The sequence below is a fragment of the Triticum urartu genome, chromosome 2A (genome assembly GCF_056163025.1).
Source record: "Triticum urartu cultivar PI428250 chromosome 2A, HENAU_Tu73, whole genome shotgun sequence".
Lineage (NCBI taxonomy): Eukaryota > Viridiplantae > Streptophyta > Magnoliopsida > Poales > Poaceae > Triticum > Triticum urartu.
The window spans coordinates 189,566,007-189,589,123 of NC_141874.1; the positions used below are offsets into that span (position 1 = coordinate 189,566,007).

The 23,117-nt window shown below is 46.0% G+C and overlaps 1 protein-coding gene across 1 annotated transcript; it reads right to left on the reverse strand.

Moving 5' to 3' along the window:
- Window positions 1-14,013: 14,013 nt before the first annotated feature.
- Window positions 14,014-20,350, reverse strand: LOC125536691 (uncharacterized). Its single transcript, XM_048699937.2, has 2 exons — window positions 19,743-20,350; window positions 14,014-19,643 (listed from the first exon to the last, which is right to left on the reverse strand). Exon 2 carries the CDS (start codon window positions 16,611-16,613, stop codon window positions 15,504-15,506), a length of 1,110 nt encoding a protein of 369 aa, XP_048555894.1. The 5' UTR covers window positions 16,614-19,643; window positions 19,743-20,350; the 3' UTR covers window positions 14,014-15,503.
- Window positions 20,351-23,117: the final 2,767 nt, after the last annotated feature.

A 23,117-nucleotide genomic window follows, 5' to 3' on the forward strand; every position in this document is an offset into this window, starting at 1 on the left:
TAGCTTTACTTGGAGTTGATCATGAGACTCCTTGAGGCTAGCATGAGCACACTTCAAGGCCTTGTGAGCCTTGTCAAGTATATAAAACTCCTCCTTGAGTCTAGCAAGATCAACCCCAAGTTTGGCCTTCTCGGAATTGAGCACACGAGATACAACAAGAGCATGATCAAGATCTTTCTTTAATTTAGCATGATCATCGTTGTGTGACTCCTCAAGAGCCAAACGATGACCATGCTCTTCCTCAAGCTCATTAGAGAGATCTGATATCTCATCGGCATAATCACGACTATGCCATGGTGTATTCGTGAGTCTCAATCATGTCATTGGCTTCACCAAGTTGTTCCAAGAGAGCAACAAAGTGTTTCTTGGATTTACCCTTGAGCTTACTGATAAAAGACTCAAATTCATTTTCTTCCTCATTAGACCCCTCACTTTTATCAATGCAATCCATCAAAGAGGGATTAGTAGTGATGGTAGTTTTGATGTTGGGGGTTACCTTGTTGGTGGCTTTGGCCATGAGGCACTTGGCGGTGATGTTCTCATTGGGTGAGTCGAAGTGGGACACCCGTGGAGTTGTTGTAATGGCAACCGTCTCACCGTCTTCATCATCGTCATCATCCTCATTGTACTCTTCTTGTGCCACCAACCCCTTGGGAGGAGTCTTCTTGGTGAAGTTGTTCTTGTTGGGGAAGGACTTGGCCTTGTCTTTTCGGATGAGCTTGCCACCATTGTCTTCCCTCTTCTCATATGGGCACTCCGCAACAAAGTGGATCACATTGCCACAATTATAGCATGTCCTCACACGTTGCTTGCCCTTGGCGCCACTTGAGTTGTTCTTGTTGAAGTTGGGCCTTGAGTTCTTCTTGCTCCAAAATCACCTTGAAGCGAGAGCCATGTTCTCATGATAAGCATATTTTGTATCTTCGGGGTTACTCTCCTCTTCTTCCTCTTCATCCTCTCATTCCACACTAGCCTTGGCCTTCAAGGCAAGGTTGGGCTTCTTTGTGCATTGAGAACACAACACCGCATTGTCGGCAGTCTTGTCCAAGATCCTCATTGCCACAAACTCATCCAACACTTCACTTGAGGACAAGGTGTGGAAGTCCGGCCTTTGACGGATGACGGAGGACATAACCTTATGGTAAGGCATCATGGCCTTGAGAAACTTGCGCTTGATCCAATTGTCATCCATACCCTTGCTCCCATGATCTCAGAGTGAGACCGCGAGAGTGGTTAAGCTCCAGTAAAGCTCACGAGGTTCTTCATCTTCATTCATTGCAAACTCATCAGCTTCATCTCGAACCACTTCATAGTTGTACCGTTGAATGCTTGCGCTTCCCTTGTAAATGGAAACAACATGTTGTCATGCTTCCTTGGCCATTGTGAAAGGTCGGAGATGAGCAATATCTTCGGGAGGGATGGCCTCTTGGAGAATGCAAAGAGCGGACTCGTTGAATTGATGATCCGCGACTTCTCTAGGAGTGAAGTTGCTTGGGTCATGCAGGTAGAAACCTTGCTCAATAATTCTCCAAAGGTTAGTAGAACTATGATTTAAATGATGTTTAAAGCGATAGACCCATGAGGCAAAATCCTCATTTTTCACAAGCTTAGGAGGAGGACCAACATGATTCAAATGAGTGGAGGGAACCGGTCCTCCATAAGTAAGTGGATGTCGGTGTCAAAACCGGCGAATCTCGGGTAGGGGGTCCCGAACTGTGCATCTAGGCGGATGGTAACAGGAGGCAGGGGACACAATGTTTTACCCAGGTTCGGGCCCTCTTGATGGAGGTAAAACCCTACGTCCTGCTTGATTAATATTGATGATATGGGTAGTACAAGAGTAGATCTACCGCGAGATCAGAGAGGCTAAACCCTAGAAGCTAGCCTATGGTATGATTGTATGTTCCTACGAACTAAAACCCTCGGGTTTATATAGACACCGGAGAAGGCTAGGGTTACACAGAGTCGGTTACAATAGTAGGAGATCTACATATCCGTATCACCAAGCTTGCCTTCCACGCTAAGGAAAGTCCCTTCCGGACATGGGACGAAGTCTTCAATCTTGTATCTTCATAGTCTAGGAGTCCGGCCGAAGGTATAGTCCGGCTATCCGGACACCCCCTAATCCAGGACTCCCTCAGTAGCCCCCGAACCAGGCTTCAATGACGACGAGTCTGGCGCGCAGATTGTCTTCGGCATTGCAAGGCGGTTTCTCCTCCAAATTCCGTGTACCTGTTGAATAATGTCCGGTTTCTTGTAAATGTAGCGCTCCTTGGCTTCTACGCCCAATAATGGCCGTCTTCCACGTGTCAAATGAATACGAAAAGTCAGGGTGTTTTTATATTTACACCCCTAGCCACGTGAATGAGCCACCTATTTAAGGGGACGAGGATTTAGATCCAAACCACACCTTCTCCCCTCCGCGAGTATTCATCAGAGCGTATCCGATAGAGGTCCATTCTATCATGGCCGGCCGCCGCAGCTCCTCCTCTCGCCCTTCCAGCCCTCAGCCTGGAGATTGGGAGAGATGCTCCATCCCGCACAGCGAGCTAGTGACGCTCCAGACCAAGGGATTTCTCCCCCCGGCCTATATGGTCCCGGTTCGAGCCGGACTTGCCACCTATAATGGCGGAGAGCAAGCGGAGAGCGCCCCCAATCCCTCCAAAGGAGAGCGGGTATGCCTTGTCCCTTACTTAATAAGAGGGCTCGGATTTCCAATTCATCCGTTTCTCCGGGGGCTCCTGGAGTTCTATGGCCTCCAGCTGCACAACCTCATGCCTGCCTCCATATTGCATATCGCGGGCTTCGTAGCCCTTTGCGAGCTGTTTTTGGGCTGCGAGGCTCATTTCGCGCTGTGGAAAAGGCTATTCTGCCTTGTGCCCCGTTCTCAGAAGGGGTCAATATATCAAGTGGGCGGAGCCGAAGTGTGGTGCATCGCCGGGACCGGATATCTATCTGGAACCCCAAAGAAGGCGTCCGAGGACTGGCCTTCGGAATGGTTTTATATAGAGGACGTCCCGCTGTCGGATCCTGTCCGGATCGGCCTCCCTGAGTTCGACAGTGCTCCCCTAAAGAAGCGCCTAAGCTGGCGTCCACGGAGCCCTCAGAGGGAAAGCGACAAGAACGTTCTTTACCTGATGGGTCGGATAAGATTGTTAGCTCATTCCGGACTGACCATGATCGGGGTCATGGCCGCATGCATCATGCGAGGGGTGCAGCCGCTCCAGTATAGAGGCCAGCCCGTGTGGGACTTCAACAGGGAGGACGACGCCACCCGCCACGGCCGTAAGGGGCCGGATTCGGCTGCCGCTCTAATAAAGATCTTATCCGCTTTATACAAGGGAGAAGAGGAGGAATTTCTCCACGTCAACCCATAGGGTGTATTTTCTATGTACAATCCCCCAAGTTGGGTAAGTGGACACTTTTACTTACCCATCCATTTTATATTGCCATCGTTAAATATTCAGTCTAACGACTTCAACGCAGGAACTGCGCCATGCTGTTAAAGAAATAAATAGCCCTCCTCCACAACCCGAGGATCCGGGACGGTCCCTCGACCCGGCCTCTCAAGAGGATCCGAACTTATCTGTGGAGCTAATTGATGGGGTGTTTCATCAATTGAGCAAGGACAACGCCTTGGTGGCCATTACGGCCGATTACCCAGGGCTACTCCCAGCCTCACAGGTAAATGAGACCGAAGTCCCAGCACTTTGAAAAGGGATCTATCCAATCGCGCCTCCACCAGCCAAGCTCCACAGCCTGGTCCGGAAGCGGAGGCGAACACAAGGCGCGCACCGGACGCTCCTCCGACATAGGATGTAGACAGGCTGTCTGCCACCAATTCCGAGGTGAAGAGTGCCATGAACCACAGGCGTCGCCGGACAGTTCTTCGCGACGCTTGTTTCTCCCAAGAGGCATTGGATGCCTTCAATTCGGGAGATGCGTACCTCCGTGCCACTCAAAATGGTCTAGCCAGAGCCACGGAGCAGTATGTAAAAGACATACGGGTAAGAAATTTTTGGTAATTATATATATACCAGTAGCCCCCGAGACTTGAAACAGTTAGAATAACTGATTTAAGGATCATTTGTTATGCAGGTTCTTACAGAAAAGAATACCCTACTATCCCAGGAGCTGGAAGAGTGCAAAGCCCAACTTGAGGCCGCACTAGCCGCGGCAGGGGAGCCCAAGGAGACCCCCTCTGGTAATATACGCTTCGAAAGATAAGTATTTTGCAAAGTGCGGCGTGGGTGCAAATCTGACAAATGAAATTGCAGATGGCGCCGGGTTAAATCCGGAAAAGCAACAACTCCTATGCCAGCTGAAGGCTGGTGAGAGTGTGCTGACAAAGGTGAGGCGGGAGAAGAACGATCTCCAAGATGCCAACACCAAGCTGGGCCTTAAACTGAAGGATGTTCGTGCCCAGCTGTTGGACTCCGTTAAGGAGAATCAGCGGCTTCGACGCAGCATATTTAGTAAGTGCTTAAACAAACTTTGAAAAGAGAGTTCGGCGAGGAAGTCGACTAACAGAGTGATGTCTGTAGGTATGCTAACAGGTCGTCCTGCAGAGGAAATGCCCAGTTCTACGGGTGACCTTCTTCCCGAGCTCTCACAACTGCACGAGCGAGTTCGGCAGGTGATCCAAGGCATCGCCCAGGCCTTGTGGCCATCCGTCTCCATGCCCGAAGGCCTTGGAGAGCTTGTAGAGAAGCTGAAGGGAGCGCGGCGGCGCTTCCGATTGTGGAAGATGTAGGCCTGCCGTCAAGGCGCCAGGGAGGCTTGGGCCATGGTGAAGACGCGGTACATGAAGGCTGACCCAAACCACATGGCCGAGGTCGGACCCATGGGGCCCAATGGTAAGGAGATCCCTGTGAGCTTAGTATACGGCCAAGTAGAATTGGCCGCAAAGTATTCCCAACAGGACTGTAAGCTAGACAGCCTGTTAGATGGTATTGAAGAGGAATACAATCAGTCAGATTGACTATGTAATTTTAATTGATATGTGTAATGCCTTCTAGCCGGATTGTAGATCGTTTGTCATGGCCGACCTTTTCGCTTCAACCTCGGGACCTGACGGTCCGGAGTGTGTTCGAATACCCTCACGGTTATATAAGAACCGGGGTATGCATGGAGACCAGGCGTAGGGGTCATTAGTGCTTGAACAGACAAGTGCCCAACTAGTTATGTTATATTACATGGTTAGTAAGAAACATCGTCTAGGGAGAATAGTTCCGTTAGGGGTTCCTTTCCCTGGGAGGCATGCCCTAAAGTGCATGTCCATTCTGCGAAAAGAGACGCAGGAAAAACATCTGGGGGCGTATAGATAAATAAGTGAAAAAAAGATCATCTTTAGTTCACCGACCGAATATTCCCTTAAGAATGCTAGCTTTCGGCTTCACCCAGTCTGAGGTACACATCCGGCTGACCCGGCAGTAACAATTGCAGAGGTGCTCCCTTTACCACCTAGCCGAACAATCGAGAACGTAGGGGTAAGCACAGGAGCCAGGCAACCCAGCTTGGCCAAAACTTAAGTCATATCGATGCATATAATGGTGAATAAAAGGTACATGCGGAAGTGTGACACATGTGTTGGGCATGAAGCTCATATAAATAAGCTTCTGTTTAAAGAAGCCCCCAGGTTTAATGAGCGCGGATAGAGCGTCACTTTATGAGCCTTTAAAGGCTATAAGAGAGAGAGAGAGGAGAAGGAGAGAAATGTAAGACAGAAAGTATATAAAAAATGGACAGAGGAAGGAGACGAACACAGAGTCCGGCGCTAGGCATAGAATCTTCGGAGACGGGCTGCGTTCCATGGGTTCGGCTCGAGTCGGTTATCCGATGCATCTCGCAGGCGGTACGCTCCACCAATCAGGACTTGGTCAATTATGAAGGGACCTTCCCACTTGGGCTTGAGTTTGTCCTTTTTCTTGTCCGGCAGGCGTAGAACTAATTCGCCAACGTTGTAATTTTTGGCCCGTACTTCTCTGCTTTGGTATCTTTGAGCCTGCTGTTGATAGAATGCGGAACGGGCGTTTGCCACGTCACGCTCTTCCTCCAAGGCGTCCAAACTGTCCTGCCGATCGAGCTCGGCTTCTCTTTCTTCGTACATGCACACTCGAGGTGAGTCATGAATTATGTCGCAGGGCAAAACTGCCTCTGCGCCGTACACCATGAAGAATGGTGTGTATCCGGTGGTGCAATTCGGCATGGTCCGCAGCCCCCAGAGTACGTAGTCGAGCTCCTCTACCCAGTGCGTATTAGATTCCTTAAGGGACCGCACTAATCTGGGTTTGATGCCGCTCATGATAAGACCATTTGCACGTTCGACCTGGCCATTAGTTTGTGGGTGATAGACGGAAGCATAGTCGAGCTTGATGCCCATGTTTTTGCACCAGAGTTTTACCTCGTCGGCCATAAAGTTCGTGCCGTTATCAGTGATGATGTTGTGGGGGACGTCGTAACAGTGTACAACCCCGGATATAAAGTCTATCACCGGTCCGGATTCGGCCGTCTTAACAGGCTTGGCTTCTATCCATTTGGTGAACTTATCCACCATGACCAGTAAGTATTTTTTCTTGTGGGTTCCGCCTTTAAGGGGTCCAACCATGTCAAGCCCCCAGACTGCGAAGGGCCAAGTGATGGGGATAGTTTGGAGGGCGGTGGGTGGCATATGGTTTTGGTTTGCAAAAAGCTGGCAACCGACGCATCGTTGGACTAAGTCCTGGGCGTCTGCCCGGTCCGTCGGCCAATAAAAGCCTGTACGGAAGGCCTTGCTTACAAGGGACCGAGATGCAGCGTGATGACCGCTGAGTCCGGCATGAATTTCAGCCAAGAGGTTCCGCCCTTCCTCTTTGGAGATGCACCTTTGAAGGACTTCGGTAGTGCTTTTCTTATAAAGCTCTCCCTCATGGACTTTATAGGCTTTAGATTGCCACACTATGCAGCGTGCCTCATTTTGGTCCTCGAGGAGTTCCTGCCTAGTAAGGTAGGCGAGGAATTGTTCTGTCCACGGGGCGATGACGGCCATTATTACGTGGGCTGAAGGTGTTATTTCATTGGCAGAGCCTCCAATTATGTCAGAGTGTTCGGTGTCGGGCAGTGCGGTTGGGTCCGGGCTGTTATTGTCGGGTTCCCCTTCCCATACTACGGATGGCTTGAACAGCCTTTCCAAGAAGATGTTGGGGGGACTACATCGCGTTTTGCGCCGACGCGTGCCAGGACATCTGCCGCCTGATTATTTTCCCGGGCTAAATGGTGAAATTCGAGCCCTTCGAACCGAGCTAACATTTTTAGGACGGCGTTGCGATAAGCTGCCATTTTTGGATCCTTGGCATCAAAGTCTCCATTTATTTGGGATATTGCGAGGTTCGAGTCCCCGCGCACCTCTAGGCATTGAATGCCCATGGATACTGCCATCCGGAGACCATGTAAAAGGGCCTCATATTCGGCTGCATTGTTGGAGTCTGTGTACATTATCTGGAGTATGTATTGAACTGTGTCTCCTGTGGGGGACGTCAAAACGACGCCAGCCCCTAGACCGGCCAACATTTTGGAGCCGTCGAAGTGCATGACCCAGTTTGAATATGTGCCATACTCTTTAGGGAGTTCGGCCTCCGTCCATTCTGCGACAAAGTCGGCCAAAACTTGCGACTTGATAGCTCGTCGTGGCTTGTAAGTTATGTCGAACGGGAGGAGCTCAATGGCCCATTTTGCAATCCGGCCCGTCGCATCGCGGTTGTTTATAATATCGTTAAGTGGCACTTCCGAGGCTACTGTTATTGAACACTCTTGAAAGTAGTGTCGTAGCTTCCGGGATGCCATAAATACCGTGTACGCAATCTTTTGATAATGCGGGTACCGTGACTTGCATGGAGTAAGGACAGTGGACACATAGTAGACCGGCTTTTGAAGGGGGGATTTGTGTCCGTCCGTTTCTCGTTCGACGACGAGCACGGCGCTTACGACCTGATGGGTTGCTGCAATGTATAATAGCATTGGTTCACCAATGTTTGGCGCGGCCAGGACTGGGTTTGTTGCCAAGATGGCTTTTATTTCGTCGAGTCCGGCCGTGGCTGCATCCGTCCACTCGAAGTGTTCGGTGCGCCGAAGGAGGCGGTAAAGGGGTAGGGCCTTTTCTCCCAAGCAGGAGATAAAGCGGCTTAGAGCCGCCACGCATCCGGTTAATTTTTGTATTTCTTTGGGGTCCTTCGGGATATCCAATTGTGACAGAGCTCGGATCTTGGCTGGATTTGCTTCAATTCCTCTACCGGATACAATGAAGCCCAAGAGCTTTCCGGCTGGAACGCCGAAAACGCATTTTTCCGGGTTGAGCTTGATGTCGTATGTTCGGAGGTTATCGAATGTTAGCCTCAAGTCGTATACTAGAGATTCGACATGTCTTGTTTTAACGACCACATCATCTACGTATGCCTCCACTATTTTGCCGATCTGGTTTGCCAGACATGTCTGAATCATGCGCTGATATGTTGCGCCGGCGTTTTTGAGTCCGAAGGGCATTGTGTTGAAGCAGAATGGGCCGTATGGTGTGATGAATGCCGTTGCGGCTTGGTCTGACTCTGCCATCTTTATTTGATGGTAGCCGGAGTATGCGTCGAGGAAACACAACGAATCGTGTCCTGCGGTAGCGTCGATAATTTGATCGATGCGGGGGAGAGGGAAGGGATCCTTTGGGCAAGCCTTGTTAAGGTCTTTAAAATCAACGGACAGGCGCCAGGATTTGTCCTTCTTTGGTACCATCATCAGGTTTGCTAGCCAGTCCGGGTGTTTTATATCTTTGATGAATCCGGCCTCCAATAGCTTGGCTAGTTCCTCTCCCATGGCCTGTCTCTTAGGTTCAGAAAAACGCCGAAGAGCCTATTTGACTGGCTTGAATCCTTTTAGGATATTTAAGTTGTGTTCGGCCAGCCTGCGTGGGATTCCTGGCATGTCTGAAGGGTGCCAGGCGAAAATGTCCCAATTCTCTCGTAGGAACTCTCGCAGTGCGGCGTCTACATCAGGGTTTAACTGTGCCCCGATGGAAGCTGTTTTATTGGGGTCCGTTGGATGGACCTGGAATTTGACTATTTCGTCCGCCGGTTTAAAGGAGGTGGACTTGGATCTTTTGTCGAGTATCACATCATCCCTATTCACCGTGGAGTGCAGTGCAGTCAATTCCTCAGCCGCTAGGGCTTCGGATAGCGCCTCGAGGGCCAGTGCGGCTGTCTTGTTTTCTGCGCGGAGTGCTATGTCCGGATCACTAGCGAGAGTGATGATTCCGTTAGGCCCGGGCATCTTGAGCTTCATGTACCCGTAATGGGGTATTTCTTGGAAGATTGTAAACGCTTCCCGCCCTAGCAGAGCGTGATATCTGCTACTAAACGGGGCCACTTGGAACGTGACCTCTTCGGACCTGTAATTATCCGGCGTGTCGAACACCACATCTAGTGTGATTTTTCCTGTACAACGCGCTTCCCGACTGGGGATTATTCCTCTAAAGGTTGTGCTGCTTCGCTCAATGCGGTTCCAGTCTATTTCCATTTTTTGAAGGGTTTCCTCATAAATGAGGTTCAATCCGCTGCCGCCATCCATGAGTACCTTGGTAAGACGAAAGTCGTCCACTGTTGGACTGAGGACCAATGTGGCTGGTGCTCGGGCTATTCGGAATTTAGATTCATCACTGGCGTTAAAAGTAATAGCCGTGTCACTCCATGGGTTTATTGTTGCTACTTGGTAGACTTCAGCAAGGCTGCGGAGTGTTCTTTTTCGCATATTATTTGATACGAAAGTCTCGAAGACTGTTAATACCGTACTGGTGTCTCTGGGGTGGCTTTCTGTGGCTTATGGAATTAGAAGATCTTCGCCAATTTTTGCCACCTGCCGGAGTATCCAACATGCTCTAAGGATGTGAGTTGGTGTGGCGCCCTCTGCACTGTGAATTTTACAGGGTCCATTAAGCCATCCTTCCAGTACGGTTCCATGCCCTGTAGAGGGCTTTTGCTTTTTGGTATTGAACCCGGGTGTCTGGCGATGATGCACCCTTTTATTTCGGACTGGGTTTGTATTCAGGGCCGGATTGTCCCAAAATTTTATTTCGGTTTTCCATGCGCTTTCCATCGCACAGTACTTTCGTACTATGGACGCCAAGTCAGCGAAGCGTGTAATATCACGGTGACTTATGGCGTTGAGGATTCCCTTGTCCGTGCAATTATTGCAGAAGAATGAAATTGCGTCTTCCTCGCGGCAGTCCTTTATCCTGTTCATAACCAGGAGGAATCTGGCCCAGTAATGATGTACTGTTTCTTCGGGCTCTTGCCTAATTTGGGATAGATCGCTTATGTACGGGTGGGTGGGTGGAATCAAATCTGAAACCTCACCCAATCTGAGACCCAGGGGCCAAGGAGTTTCTGAACTCGGAGGTTTGGATTCTTGGATGTTGTCCAATGAATCTAGCCCGTCGCCTGACTTTAAGTTCAGGTCTTGAGTGATGTCCTCCCCTCCGCGGGTATCCGGCTTGGAGGGATCGGGAATCCGGACATACCTAGTCCTTAAGATAGATGAAGGGTCGCCACACTGTCCCTCTACCACGGCAACGTGATGGGTGACCTGGGGAGAGTTAATCTCTCTCAGATCGGGTTTAGGCCCAATCTGTTCGTAATCCATAGTGACTCCCAGGGCGGCGATGCGATCCAAGAGCTCGTTTAGGGAAGAGAGCTCCATTGGATCTAGCTGCTCGGCGAATTCTGAGCTGACGTGAAGATTGCTTTCGATGACCCGAGAGGTCATCGTCGGCGCAGCAGTCGAACAGGCGGTCATAAGGAAACCACCTAGCCGGAGAGTTTGGCCGACAGCCAAAGCTCCCTTAGCAACGGTGCCGTCTTTAAAGACGGGATGAGGCATCCTTCCTGATGGCGATGGCACAGAGGAACTCTCAATGAAAGCACCAATGTCGGTGTCAAAACCGGCGGATCTCGGGTAGGGGGTCCCGAACTGTGCGTCTAGGCGGATGGTAACAGGAGGCAGGGGACACAATGTTTTACCCAGGTTCGGGCCCTCTTGATGGAGGTAAAACCCTACGTCCTGCTTGATTAATATTGATGATATGGGTAGTACAAGAGTAGATCTACCGCGAGATCAGAGAGGCTAAACCCTAGAAGCTAGCCTATGGTATGATTGTATGTTCCTACGGATTAAAACCCTACGGTTTATATAGACACGGGAGAGAGCTAGGGTTACACAGAGTCGGTTACAATGGTAGGAGATCTACATATCCGTATCGCCAAGCTTGCCTTCCACGCCAAGGAAAGTCCCTTCCGGACACGGGACGAAGTCTTCAATCTTGTATCTTCATAGTCCAGGAGTCCAGCCGAAGGTATAGTCCGGCTATCCGGACACCCCCTAATCCAGGAAGCCACTAGGGCCACCGTATTCTCCTCACGCCCTCACACAATGCGAGATGCCGTGATTCTGATTCCACTATTGGTGCCCTTGGAGGCGGCGACCGAACCTTTACAAAAAGGTTTGGGTAATCTCCACAACTTAATTAGAGGCTCCCAATGACACCACGAAGATTCACCACAATGGAATATGGCTCCGCGGTGACCTCAACTGTCTAGGGTGCTCAAACACCCAAGAGTAACAAGATCCGCAAAGGATTAGTGTGGGGAATCAATTTTTTTTGGGTGAAAGTGTAGATCGGGGTCTTTTCAATCAATCCCTAGAAAATCAACAAGTTTAATTGGATAGGAAGAGAGATCGAGCGAAAATGGAGCTTAGAGCAACAATGAATCTTAGTGAAGGAAGAGGTAGTCAACTTGGGGAAGAAGCATCCCTTATATAGTGTGAAGAAAAATCCAACCGTTACTCACCTACTCAGCCCACGACATGCGGTATTTGCATTTCCCTTCCGCCGCGGCCGAGTGCTCTGCTCTGATTCTCCGTCATCCCTTAATTTCTGTCGGAATCAATCCTCATGAGCCCACAAGGCCACACCCAGCACGCCGCAGAAGCCGATGAACCTCACGGAGCCGCCGCCCTCGCCAAGGCGCGATCCAGCACCACCTTTATCACGCCGTCATCAAGTGGTTGAGTCCCCTGGAGAGGCGTGCTATGTTTAGATGCCAATCTCTCTCTCTCCCACTATCTTCGCATGAGATGCAGGGCAGTCTGGTATAGCCGGCATGGGAAAGCAGCATCGATTGATTCAGCGGGGAGCAGGGTAATTTTTAGAGAAAAGTATACTTTTCATCCCTTAATTCTTGGCGAAGTCTAGATTTGCTCCCTCAACTTCAAAACCGGACAACTTGCGCCCTTAACTACTGAAACCGGCCAAGATTCATCCCTAGTCACGGTTTTGACCGGTTTTGGTGCTGTCCCAACCCGGTTTTGGCCGTGCCGACTCAAATTCGCATACCTTTTCCAAGTCCGTTTAATGTTTTCAAATTCGGGTATTTTTTTCAAATACGTGAACTTTTTAAAAATTTGTGTACTTTTCTAAATCTGCGTACTTTTTCCAAGTTCACGTACTTTTTTTTAAATCCACGTACTTCTTTAAAGTTCCTGTGGTTTTTTTAAATTCATGTAATTTTTAAAAATTGACATACTTATTCCTATTCACGTATATTTTTTTGGGTTTGAAAATTTTATGTGAAATTGAAAACGTATGCGGATTTGAATATCTTTTACGCGAATTAGAAAAAAAATGTGTGGATTTGAAAATTTATGTCAAGTTGAAACAAGTATGTGAATTTCAAACAAAGTTCATGGATTTGAAAGGAACACGGATTTGAAAAAAATACACGAACTTTAAAAAGTATGCGGATTTGAAACAAGTACGCGAATTTAAAAAACAGATGGATTTGAAAAAAAAATACTTGGATTCGATAAAATTACACGAAGTTGAAAAAATACACTGATTTGAGAAAATTACGCAAATTAAAAAAATCATGGATTTGAAAGGTACACAAATTTCAAAATAGTTCACAGATTTGAAAAAGGTATGTTTATTTTTGAAAAAATTGCACGACCTTGAAAAACTATGTGGATTTGAAAAGAGTATGTGAATTGTAAAAAGTTCACAGATATGAAAAAATTACGCAAATTTTAGTCGGCACCGGTCAAAACCGGGGTCAGTCAGCACCAAAACCGGTCAAAATCGAGACCAGGGACAAACCTTGTCCGGTTTCGTTAGTTGGGGGTGCAAATTGTCCGGTTCCGGAGTTGAGGGACCAAATCTAGACTTCACCAAGAGTTGAGGGACGAAAAGTATACTTTTCTCTAATTTTTATATGGATTCCTGTGGAAAGACAGAGAGGAGCTAGCTGATCTCGACCGGTGTCACCCAAGTGCAGGAAGGCTGCAGGTAAGGTGGTGGACAAGGACGACAGTGATTCAGTGGTTCTTGGCCTTGAGACGCCGGTAAGAAGAGGAGATGCACCTGGCCCTGGGTGACTAAAAACATCAGTGAGTTCTTTTCTGATCATTTAACTAGTGGTGTATGCAGTTTGAGCTGGTGTCAGAATTATAACTTCAAACACTGATTTATCCCCGCTCATTGTGTTGCAGGTTATTTGTGCTTGTTCAGATCTTAGCTACCTACATAAACAGATATAACAAATTCAACTGATTGTCAGATTGAAAAAAGTACGTTACCAGTATCTTCTTGATTTGATTTGTACGTATGTTGTTCAAACATTCGGGGTAATAGCATAGCTGTCATCATCAAACTACTGGAAAAATTATTAGTTGAGCTAAATTGGGATAACGATATGTTATTTCCTGTTACTTGTTTAAATTCTGGTCCAAGAAAAATTCTTGATGGGTTGATTTCACATCTTCCGTGTTAAAACCAATACTGGTATTTAGAAGATACCTTTATTTTATGATGAATAATTTCAACGAGTTATGGTTATTGCGTGTTTTACCTTCATGCAGGTTCACTAGAAAAACTGATGGTTTGGACACAGTTAGTGAGGAAGGACATGCAGATTGACTTCAGCGGGGATTTTCCAGCTTCACACTGTAAGGATCTTTATCAGAGTGTTTTTGTTCACGTAAAGGTAGCAGCTCAAGCATAACATGGATTATTTTCCAATACCTTCTCGAAAAGTGGCAACACCCTTGATCAAGAAATAATCCTTCTTATTCCTTTTGTTTTTAGACATCGGGAAAACCATTGACAATACCTACCCTATTATTGTATTAGTGCTAGCCTCAAACTGAAGAGAAGATGGCCTGAATAGTTGAAGTACAACATGCTCACAGGTTGCCAAAGCCGGAACAACGTCGCGTGTATTCATCATCAACAAGTGATTTCTAGGTGTTTCCCATGTTGTAATTTTTTCTTGGTTTTCATGTATACTTTTTACTAATGCTTTAGTTGATGATTGTATATCTGGTCGAATGTACTTATGTGGTTCTGTTCCATTTCTTTTGTGTAATGAATTTAATTTTGCATTTCCAACGGATGTCAAATATATACTACTTTATGTTTGATTTTGAGCTCCAAGAATCAATGAGATTTAAGGAGTGCAATGAAGTAAAAAAAAAGTATCACTACTGCTGTAACCTAATCTGGCAATGACCTGTATATATTGGAATGAATAATGGACTGCCAAGTTTTTGTGTATAAAATGGTAATTTGAAGTCTGCATTCAGAAAGAAGAAATGGGAGCCATTGAGAAAGAAGAAATGGGAGCCAATTTTTTTCATGTCGTAGTAAAACTTGATTTTCTACATGTCCCACATTAATTTGAAAATTCTCACGGAACTTGAAACCTGAACCTAATAGTGAGTTATCGAGTTTGTGATACATCTGCTAGCATACTTGTTGACCCTGGTTCTACTCACTTTTGGTGTTGGGCAAGTTGAGTACTCCCTCTGTCCCAAAATATAAGGCGCGCTATTTTCGTGCTGGTGATGTTCGTCTTTCACCATATATACTGAGTTATATGCATCCAGAATTTATAAATGGCACTGTTGAATTCATCTTGCAAATTTCTTTCATTTCATATATCATGATGCTAATTTTGTGAACATATTATAAGTACAATTCACCAAAAGTTGTACGCATTGACCAGTGAAATTTAAGGACGCCTAATATTTTGGGATGGAGGAAGTACTAAGATTTGGCACAATTGTATATGTTTGAATCTTTTGCACATTTTGGAAGAAAGAAAAATAATATTCCCGCACACCACTGGGTGTTATCGAGCATATAGGTCAAGTTTTTGTAGATTTCATATTTGATGTTCAGCGTGCATTGCACGTGCTTGATTACTAGTATGCTAAAAGGGAGACACTACAACATTGGCCATCTGCCCCTTATACAAATCTGCTGAAGAAGAAACCATGAAAGCACACTTTTTCTTCTACTCCCTCCGTCCCAAAATTCTTGTCTTAGATTTGTCTAGATACATCCGTATTTAGACAAATCTAAAACAAGAATTTTGAGACGAAGAGAGTACTATTTTTGTAGTAATACCTATTGGTCGAGGCTGAATATTTAGTTACATCCAGAATGTTGCATGAGAGAAATGACGAGTGTTCTTGGACACTGCATATGACCTAGTGCCACGGCGACCCTTAGTTTGGAGCTCTCCCATGTGGTCATACTTGAGGCCAAACAAGGTGACATGGAGCACAGTGTCGATGGCTTCCTTGCTGGATACGATGTTCTCGACGAGGCAAGACCTGCTATCGCCCATGTAGGTAAGAGTGACATCCTTGTGCCGGCCACCCTCCATGTAATGCTCCTCGTTGTTGCGGCGAAACAGCTTCTCCTTGAGCACCCTGCATTCCAACGGCCATTTGGTGGTGGCGCTGCGTGAGGCAACCTGACAGCAGCAAACATATCCAGCGCCCTTGCGATCCGTCCCAACCCATGCATTTAGCTCTGCGTCGAAGAAGGCTTGGCCTTTGAAGGGCAAAACCCAGTCGTCCCCAAGGCCTGTCCACACGCCGTTGCTCGTGTCCAAGGAGTGGGTTCCCTGCTTCCTTGTAGACATGAAGATGGTACGTCCGTCCGGGTGCAACGCGTAGCCGACGATGTCTACCCCGTTGAAGGGTGGCTGTGACTGCACTTTGTTCCAGGACCAATCCATGTATGGATCCCATATGTTGTCTGCGGCGACTCTGCGCCACGACAAGGCTTGCAAACATGGGAGATGAGGCAAGTCTGCGGTTGTCAAGACATATATCGTTTTGCCGACAGCTATGCTAGTCGCTAGGGGATCAATCCCACGTGGAAAACGCGGGCCCACGGTGAGGGCTGCGGTCTCCGTGTCGTAGATGACGGCTGGGGGAGCGTGGTCGCCGCGGTTATGCGGGTTGGTGTCGACCAAGATGTTGGTGCCCACGGTGGTGAACTCCATGCGGCCACACATCGGCGTCTTTATCCGGATGGCAGCGTGCTCCAGAAGCTTGTGCTCTCCTCCGCCTCCTTGTGTATCCTCCAAGATGTCGTCGGCGTCAAGCTTGTGGATGCTGTACCCGCCCTCCCAGTCATCCACCGCCAGATAAAGGTGCTGCTTCCGCGGCAGCCTCTCGGCATGATCATTATTCCGTCGCCGCCGCTTAGACGACGAGCACGAGGACCTCTCATCCAAACTGCCGCCCATCACGTCCACAAGAAATTTCTTTCCCAACAAGGATTTCTACTCATCCAGTCGAAATCGAAAGCCTACTGATTGAAGCGGTCGGAGATTGGTTTATATAGAGGCTGGCTGGGAGGGAAGAGTTCGAGTCGGAATCTACGACGGAAACTGATTCCAAGTCGGTTCGGCTTGCCACCACTAGCTACTCCGTCAGCGACAAAGCAGGAGGCGGTTTTGAATCCGGAAAAACTAACGCCCACGGCAACTTGCACATGGCTCACACCGTTCGTTACGACGGCTCCGCTGTCACGAACGATTTCGTTCGGGTGGAATTGCCCAAATCACGAACGCCCTCCCCCAAGGCCCTTACATGGCCTTTTCCCTATAAATAAAAACGAAAAGAAAAAAAACCACATTTTGTTTTCTTTTTCAAAAATGACATGAAAATTGCCGTGGCGTATGGACATTAAAATATGAGCTAAAAATTGCCATGGCATATGGACATTAAAATTTTCCATGGTATTTTAAGTAAAATTGCCATGCTTGTATAAAGAAATTTGTCATGCATATAAGCATAACACAAATCATCACCAGAAAATGCAAAATGATATATGTATATTAAAAATATATGAAATAAATTTGCCATGGCCACAGTTTAAAAAAATTCACATGGTCCATGCACTAGAAAATGCCATGATGCATAAGATAAATTTGCCATGAGCCCATGACCGTCAACTAAATTTGCCATCGTCCCATAAAAAGTAGATAATTGTACTATGTTCAGGAGATAAAAAGTGTCCATGGCCAATTACTATTTTTGCCATGATCCGTTAAACTAAATTTTTCATGGCAAAATTTCGACATGTATGTCAAACGTAAATTTGCCATGGAAAAGTACAAATTGCCATGTCAATAAAAGATAAAATTTGCCATGGCGATTTAGGTAAATTTGCCATGTCAAGGTGAATCTGGCATGGCAAAATAGAAAATTAAAATTTCCATGTCATGCTACAACTAAATGATGGCAAATGCACATATCGTGTTGGGATGCATTTTTTGGAGTACTAATCACAAATCAAGTTGATGAATTTTGTTCACAGCATGGCAAGTTCATATCTTGTCACATGGCAAATTCATTAAAAAACATTCTGTTTCCCCAAAAAAAAGCATGGTAAAAGTGTATAAAATCTTTGAAATGTCCACATGGCAAAACTATGAAAATTTTTGGACCTGTTACATGGGCAAAATTATGTACTCCAAGACATGGAAAAATTTATGCATATTCGGTGTACAAAAGACACGGAAAATTTATGCATTTTTATCCACTAACTGAAAATTGCCATGGCAAAATAGAAAATTAAAATTTTCCATGTCATGCTACAGCTAAATGATGGCAAATGCACATATCATGTTGGAATGCATTTTATGGAGTACTAATCACAAATCAAGTTGATGAAATTTGTTCAAAACATGGCAAGTTCATATCTGGTCACATGGCGAATTCACTAAAAAACCATTTTGTTTTCCCAAAAAAGCATGGTAAAAGCGTATAAAATCTTTGAAATGTCCACATGGCAAAACTATGAAAATTTTCAGACCTGTCACATGGGCAAATTATGTACTACAGGACATGGAAAAATTTATGCATATTTGGTGTACAAAAGACATGGAAAATTTATGCATTTTACCCACTAAATGGAAATTGCCATGGCAAAATGAAGGTATATTTGGCATGAAGAATGAGAAGTAAAAATTTCCATGAATAATAAGTAAAATTTGCCATCCATGCATAAGTAAAATTTCCGTGGCAAATAAAAGTTAAAATTTGCCATGGCAAAAATAATAAACAATAACTTGCCATGGCAATAAAAAGGTGAATTTGCTGTGGGCTTTGAAAGTAAATTTCCCATGGCTATACAAGTTAATTTGCCATGGACTATAAAATAAATTTGCCATGGGCTATCAAATTAAATTTCCATGGGATTTAAAAGTTAGTTTTCCCATGGTTGTACAAGTTAATTTGCCATGTACTATAAACTAAATTTGCCATGTGGTATGAAATTAAATTGACATGGCTATAAAAGTTAAAAATTTGTCATGCTTTTTGTCATGGCAGATTGATAATAAAATTTACCATCGCATTTTAATAAAAAAATTCATGGTTGTATGAGAAATTTGTCGTGTGTGTAAAAGAAGAACAAATTATGAACAAAGAATTGCCATGGTAGATTTATAATAAAAATTGCCATGGTTTTCTAATTAAAATTTCCATGGTTGTATGAGAAATTTGCCATGTGTGTAAAAAAATAACAAATTATGAACAAAGAGTCATGGCAAAAGTTAATTTTGCAGTGGTAAGTAATGTAAATTTGCCATGGCAAAAACATGTTGCCATGGTTAGTTGAGAAAAAAATGTTTTCTTGGCATGTAAGAACTTAGAAAAGAATGTTGTCTATCTTTAGGATCTAAAAATTGCCATGATGGTAAAATTAGTATAGATTTGTTGCCATGCTGCCAAAATGAAGACCTGGAAAAGCATGCTCCCAAGTATATCAAGAATGTCATTCCTCTGCAATTTCAACATTGTTTTGCCAAGGCAACTACTGTTGCATGTTTTGCCATATTTTCAACTTGTTTTACCATGATGTCAACAAGAATTAGCCATGGGAACTACTAAAATCTGAAGAGTATAGGTTTTCAACATGATTAGTAGTATACAGCTGCTGCTACATACTGTCTAATTAAAGCAGATTCGTTCATTAGCCACTTATAATCTATCATCCACCAAACTCTTCAGTGCATCAATAATAGTGTGGTGAAAACTAAACAACAATCCAGGTGCTTATTGATAGTAGTATCTCAGTGTACACGACTAATCAGGCAGACACACGCGCTAGTAGTTAATCATGGTTACTGCATGAGCCGGACCTGCGCCGCGGTGGTGAGGTGCGTGAAGTCGTTGGCGATGAGGGGCCTCATGGCGTCCACGTACCTCAGGTCGGCCGCCTTCCGAACCAGATCGACGAACTTGCCCTGCCCTGTTGCGATCCCAACCTGCATACCAAGCACCCACAAAAAGATCACATACAAAGTCAATAATGGCGCACTCATTTCCCAGATCAATCAATGGAGTAACTGGCCGGAGCATCGAACCTGGATGACGAGGAGGTTTGGAATGCGAAGGACCCGTCATACGTGACGCACCGCAGGGCCGCAACCTTCCGTGACGCCATTATTGAACGCGGCGAGGACGCCCGGCCGCACCGGAGGTGAGCAGCGTCGTCGATGGGGACCTCCCCGGAGGCGGGAGCGGCGTCGCCCGGAGCAGAGCCATCGACGGCTCACCTCGTTGGTGCGCGCGCGGGGCAGGGACTCACCACAGCCGGCATGACCAGCGCTTCGATGGGGACCTCCCCGGAGGCGGCGGCGCCTCGACCTCCTCGGCAGCCTCAGCGACCCGTGCACCGCGGATCCCCGACGAACGCCATCCCGCAGCACCGGCCACCGCCAAATCCGCAGGTCAGGCCACCAACGCCACGGCCCGGCAACGCCAGGATCTCGTCGAGATCGAACCCAAGGGGCGCGGCCGTGGCTACCTTCTCCGGGAGAGCCCAGTCCCTACGCCGTGCGCAGGCGTGGAGAGAGATGGGAGGGAGGTCAGGGAGGAGATGGGAAGGAGGAGAAGGAAGTAGAGGCAGGTGGAGCGCGGGGCGGCTCACCGGCGGCTTGCCTCACGACCAGCTGCCGGAGGAGGCGGCTCACCGGCGGCTTGCCTCACGACCAGCTGCCGGAGGAGGCGGCTGGAGATGGGAGAGGAGTAGGTGAGTTGGGGGTGGGGGATTGGGCGAGTGGAGGAGGTGGATGATAGGACTGGGTTCACGTTCGCGTCGACTGTTTGTTTCACCGAACGAGCTTCCTGGCTGACGTGTCCTCTCCGGTGTTTTGAGATTGGTGCAACTAATCTGACGGTAGAAAAGTCGTTCGGAACGAGGTTGCAAACATAGCACGTTCGGGAGTTATAGATTCCGAAAAGATTCACACATGCATGCATGCGATGACGTGGCGTAATTTGTGTGTTATAAAACGTGTGGACGAATTTGACTCACACACCACACATGTGGGTGTTAGCGTTGTTCTTTGAATCAGGACGTGCGCGTGAAACGGTTAGGCATGCATAGATCTCGCCGAGTTATTCCGGGTCAGTTAATAATAAGCCCACCAAGGTGGCTGATGCAAAAAAAAATATTGGCTGGCGAATAACTCCAACACACAACCTAACGTTCGACAAGTGATATCTGGACCAACTAAGCTGGATCGCAAGATATTAGAATACAATGTTTATTAAAGCTTCCATTTGCGCGTGGAAGATGAGGACGAAAAGAAAGAGATCGGCTATGATTGAGGACTCAAGAAGGATTCCATCTATGAAAGATGTGAAGGAAAATGATCTATGTCTGGGAAGGAGATCGCATGCATGGTTGGTGATCCTGGACGTCACAACTCAATTATGAGTCAGGAGTATATAAAAAACATGTGTACAGTTTTTTAGTGGAACATGCAAGTTGAGTTTAACGTAAACACATACAAAATTAGATGTCTTTGCAGTAGAAAAAAAATACTTAGATCATGGCCGATCAAGATTTTGAATATTCAAAAAATTAATGGGATGTACTAACATGCGGCTTACACAACATCACCCACGGCGGACATGACAGTAGAATGCAATCGGATCATCATCACCTGTGCGGCTGGGGATAAAGAATACAACTTGTTTTATATATGAATTGCCAAATAATAATAAAGTAAGATGAAAGTTAAAGTAAAGTATAATCCAATTCCAATCAAAGTAGACTATAAGTTTTTTAAGAACAATAAGATATTCGACAATAAAATTTAATATCAATAGTTACTTCGCCTCATATACTGAGACAATTTTTAATTAAGCTCCAAAAATATCATAATTTTGCTACATGGTCCGAGGCTTATTCAGTTAATGAGTTGATAAATTTCTTCTTTCTGTCTAAATTTGTTGAACCCCTTCATTTGTAACTGAATTCGTAAGTGTTTTGTTGAGGTGCACATGCCATGGTTGAACTACTTCTTTATATCAGAACTGCCGATGTCAAGAACTAAGATATGCTGTTGTAATACTAATATTTGACGTATCAAAATATTTTAACTCAAGAGAAAAATATTATGTATAACACACGCAAAAAAATATGTCTAAATCACAATAAAAAGTCATCATTTTTTGTTGGCCATATGCTATATTTTTTTAGAACAAAATAAATCGTTTCCCTTATTTTTCTGCTCGACTCAAAAGCACTCGTCACCAAAGTAAAAGGAGTCGGACTCGGAGTCCCTGTTATGTGCGACGCAAACTTCGCACTTTTCTCTGTTATATTATACTCCCTCCATTCTAAAATATAGTGCGCCCGCGCTTCCCGAGGTCCAACTTTGACCATAAATTTAACCAACAAAACCGACTGCGGCGGGAGAAAATTTTGTATAATTAAAAACTTCTTTCGAATACGAATTCACTGATATAACTTTTGCTCCCGACGTAATCGGTCTTGGTAGTTAAATTTACGGTTAAAGTTGAAACACGAGGATAGAGAAAACACTACATTGTGGAATGGAGGGAGTACAAAGATGGAGGATCTTTGTACAACGCTCCTAATATTATGTTCTTTCTCATGTGACAGCGTGGAGGATTTCAATGAGTTTGTTGATGTCGGCATGTGCAGTGATGTGAGTCATTGCATTAGTGAAGTGAGGCTTTTTGTCTCCCGTTGCAACGCACCAATATTTGTACTAGTAATAAGTAATAATAAGTAAGAAAATACTATGCATATAGCGTTTCATTTCGTTCGTAGCCCCCTTTTTCCATGGAGCCCACCTGAGTTTTGCCGAGATTACTGTCGATGCCCCTTTTTTCCCTTTCCACAACGTTACCCGTTTTGGTTCCTTTGCTCTACCCAGCCCGTTAGAAATTATGGGACCCACGTGTCTTACCATAACCAACAATTGAGGGAAATCACTAGTTGAGGAATACTCGTTGCAAAGATCACTCCAACTCCCCAGGTTGCGGTGCAGCGCGCCACTTGTCGCAACCTGAGAGTTTTTTCTTTTTCGTAGATCCGTTTATTCAAAACATTTTATTTCTCAAACCGTGCGTCCAAATCTTAAACCGCTTTCACTGTTGGATTTCCCGCATCGAGATCTTCAAAACTAGATCCTATGTTTATAGATTTTGATGAACTTTTTTCATGAAAAAACCGGACGAAAAAACAAACCGGGAGCACGGGTTTTTTCCCTTTCCGAAAGAAGCATGCCTGTGCCTCTCACGAAATGACAACCGTGCCTCTCGCAGAAGCAAAATCGTAACTCTCGCGGAAGAAAAAAACACGTTTTCTTTCGTTTCCGAGGAGGCACGGCCGTGACTCTCATGAAAGCACACCGTGCCTCTCGCGGAAGTAAAACCGTGACTCTCGCGAAAGAAAAAAAAACAGAAAACACGTTTTTTCC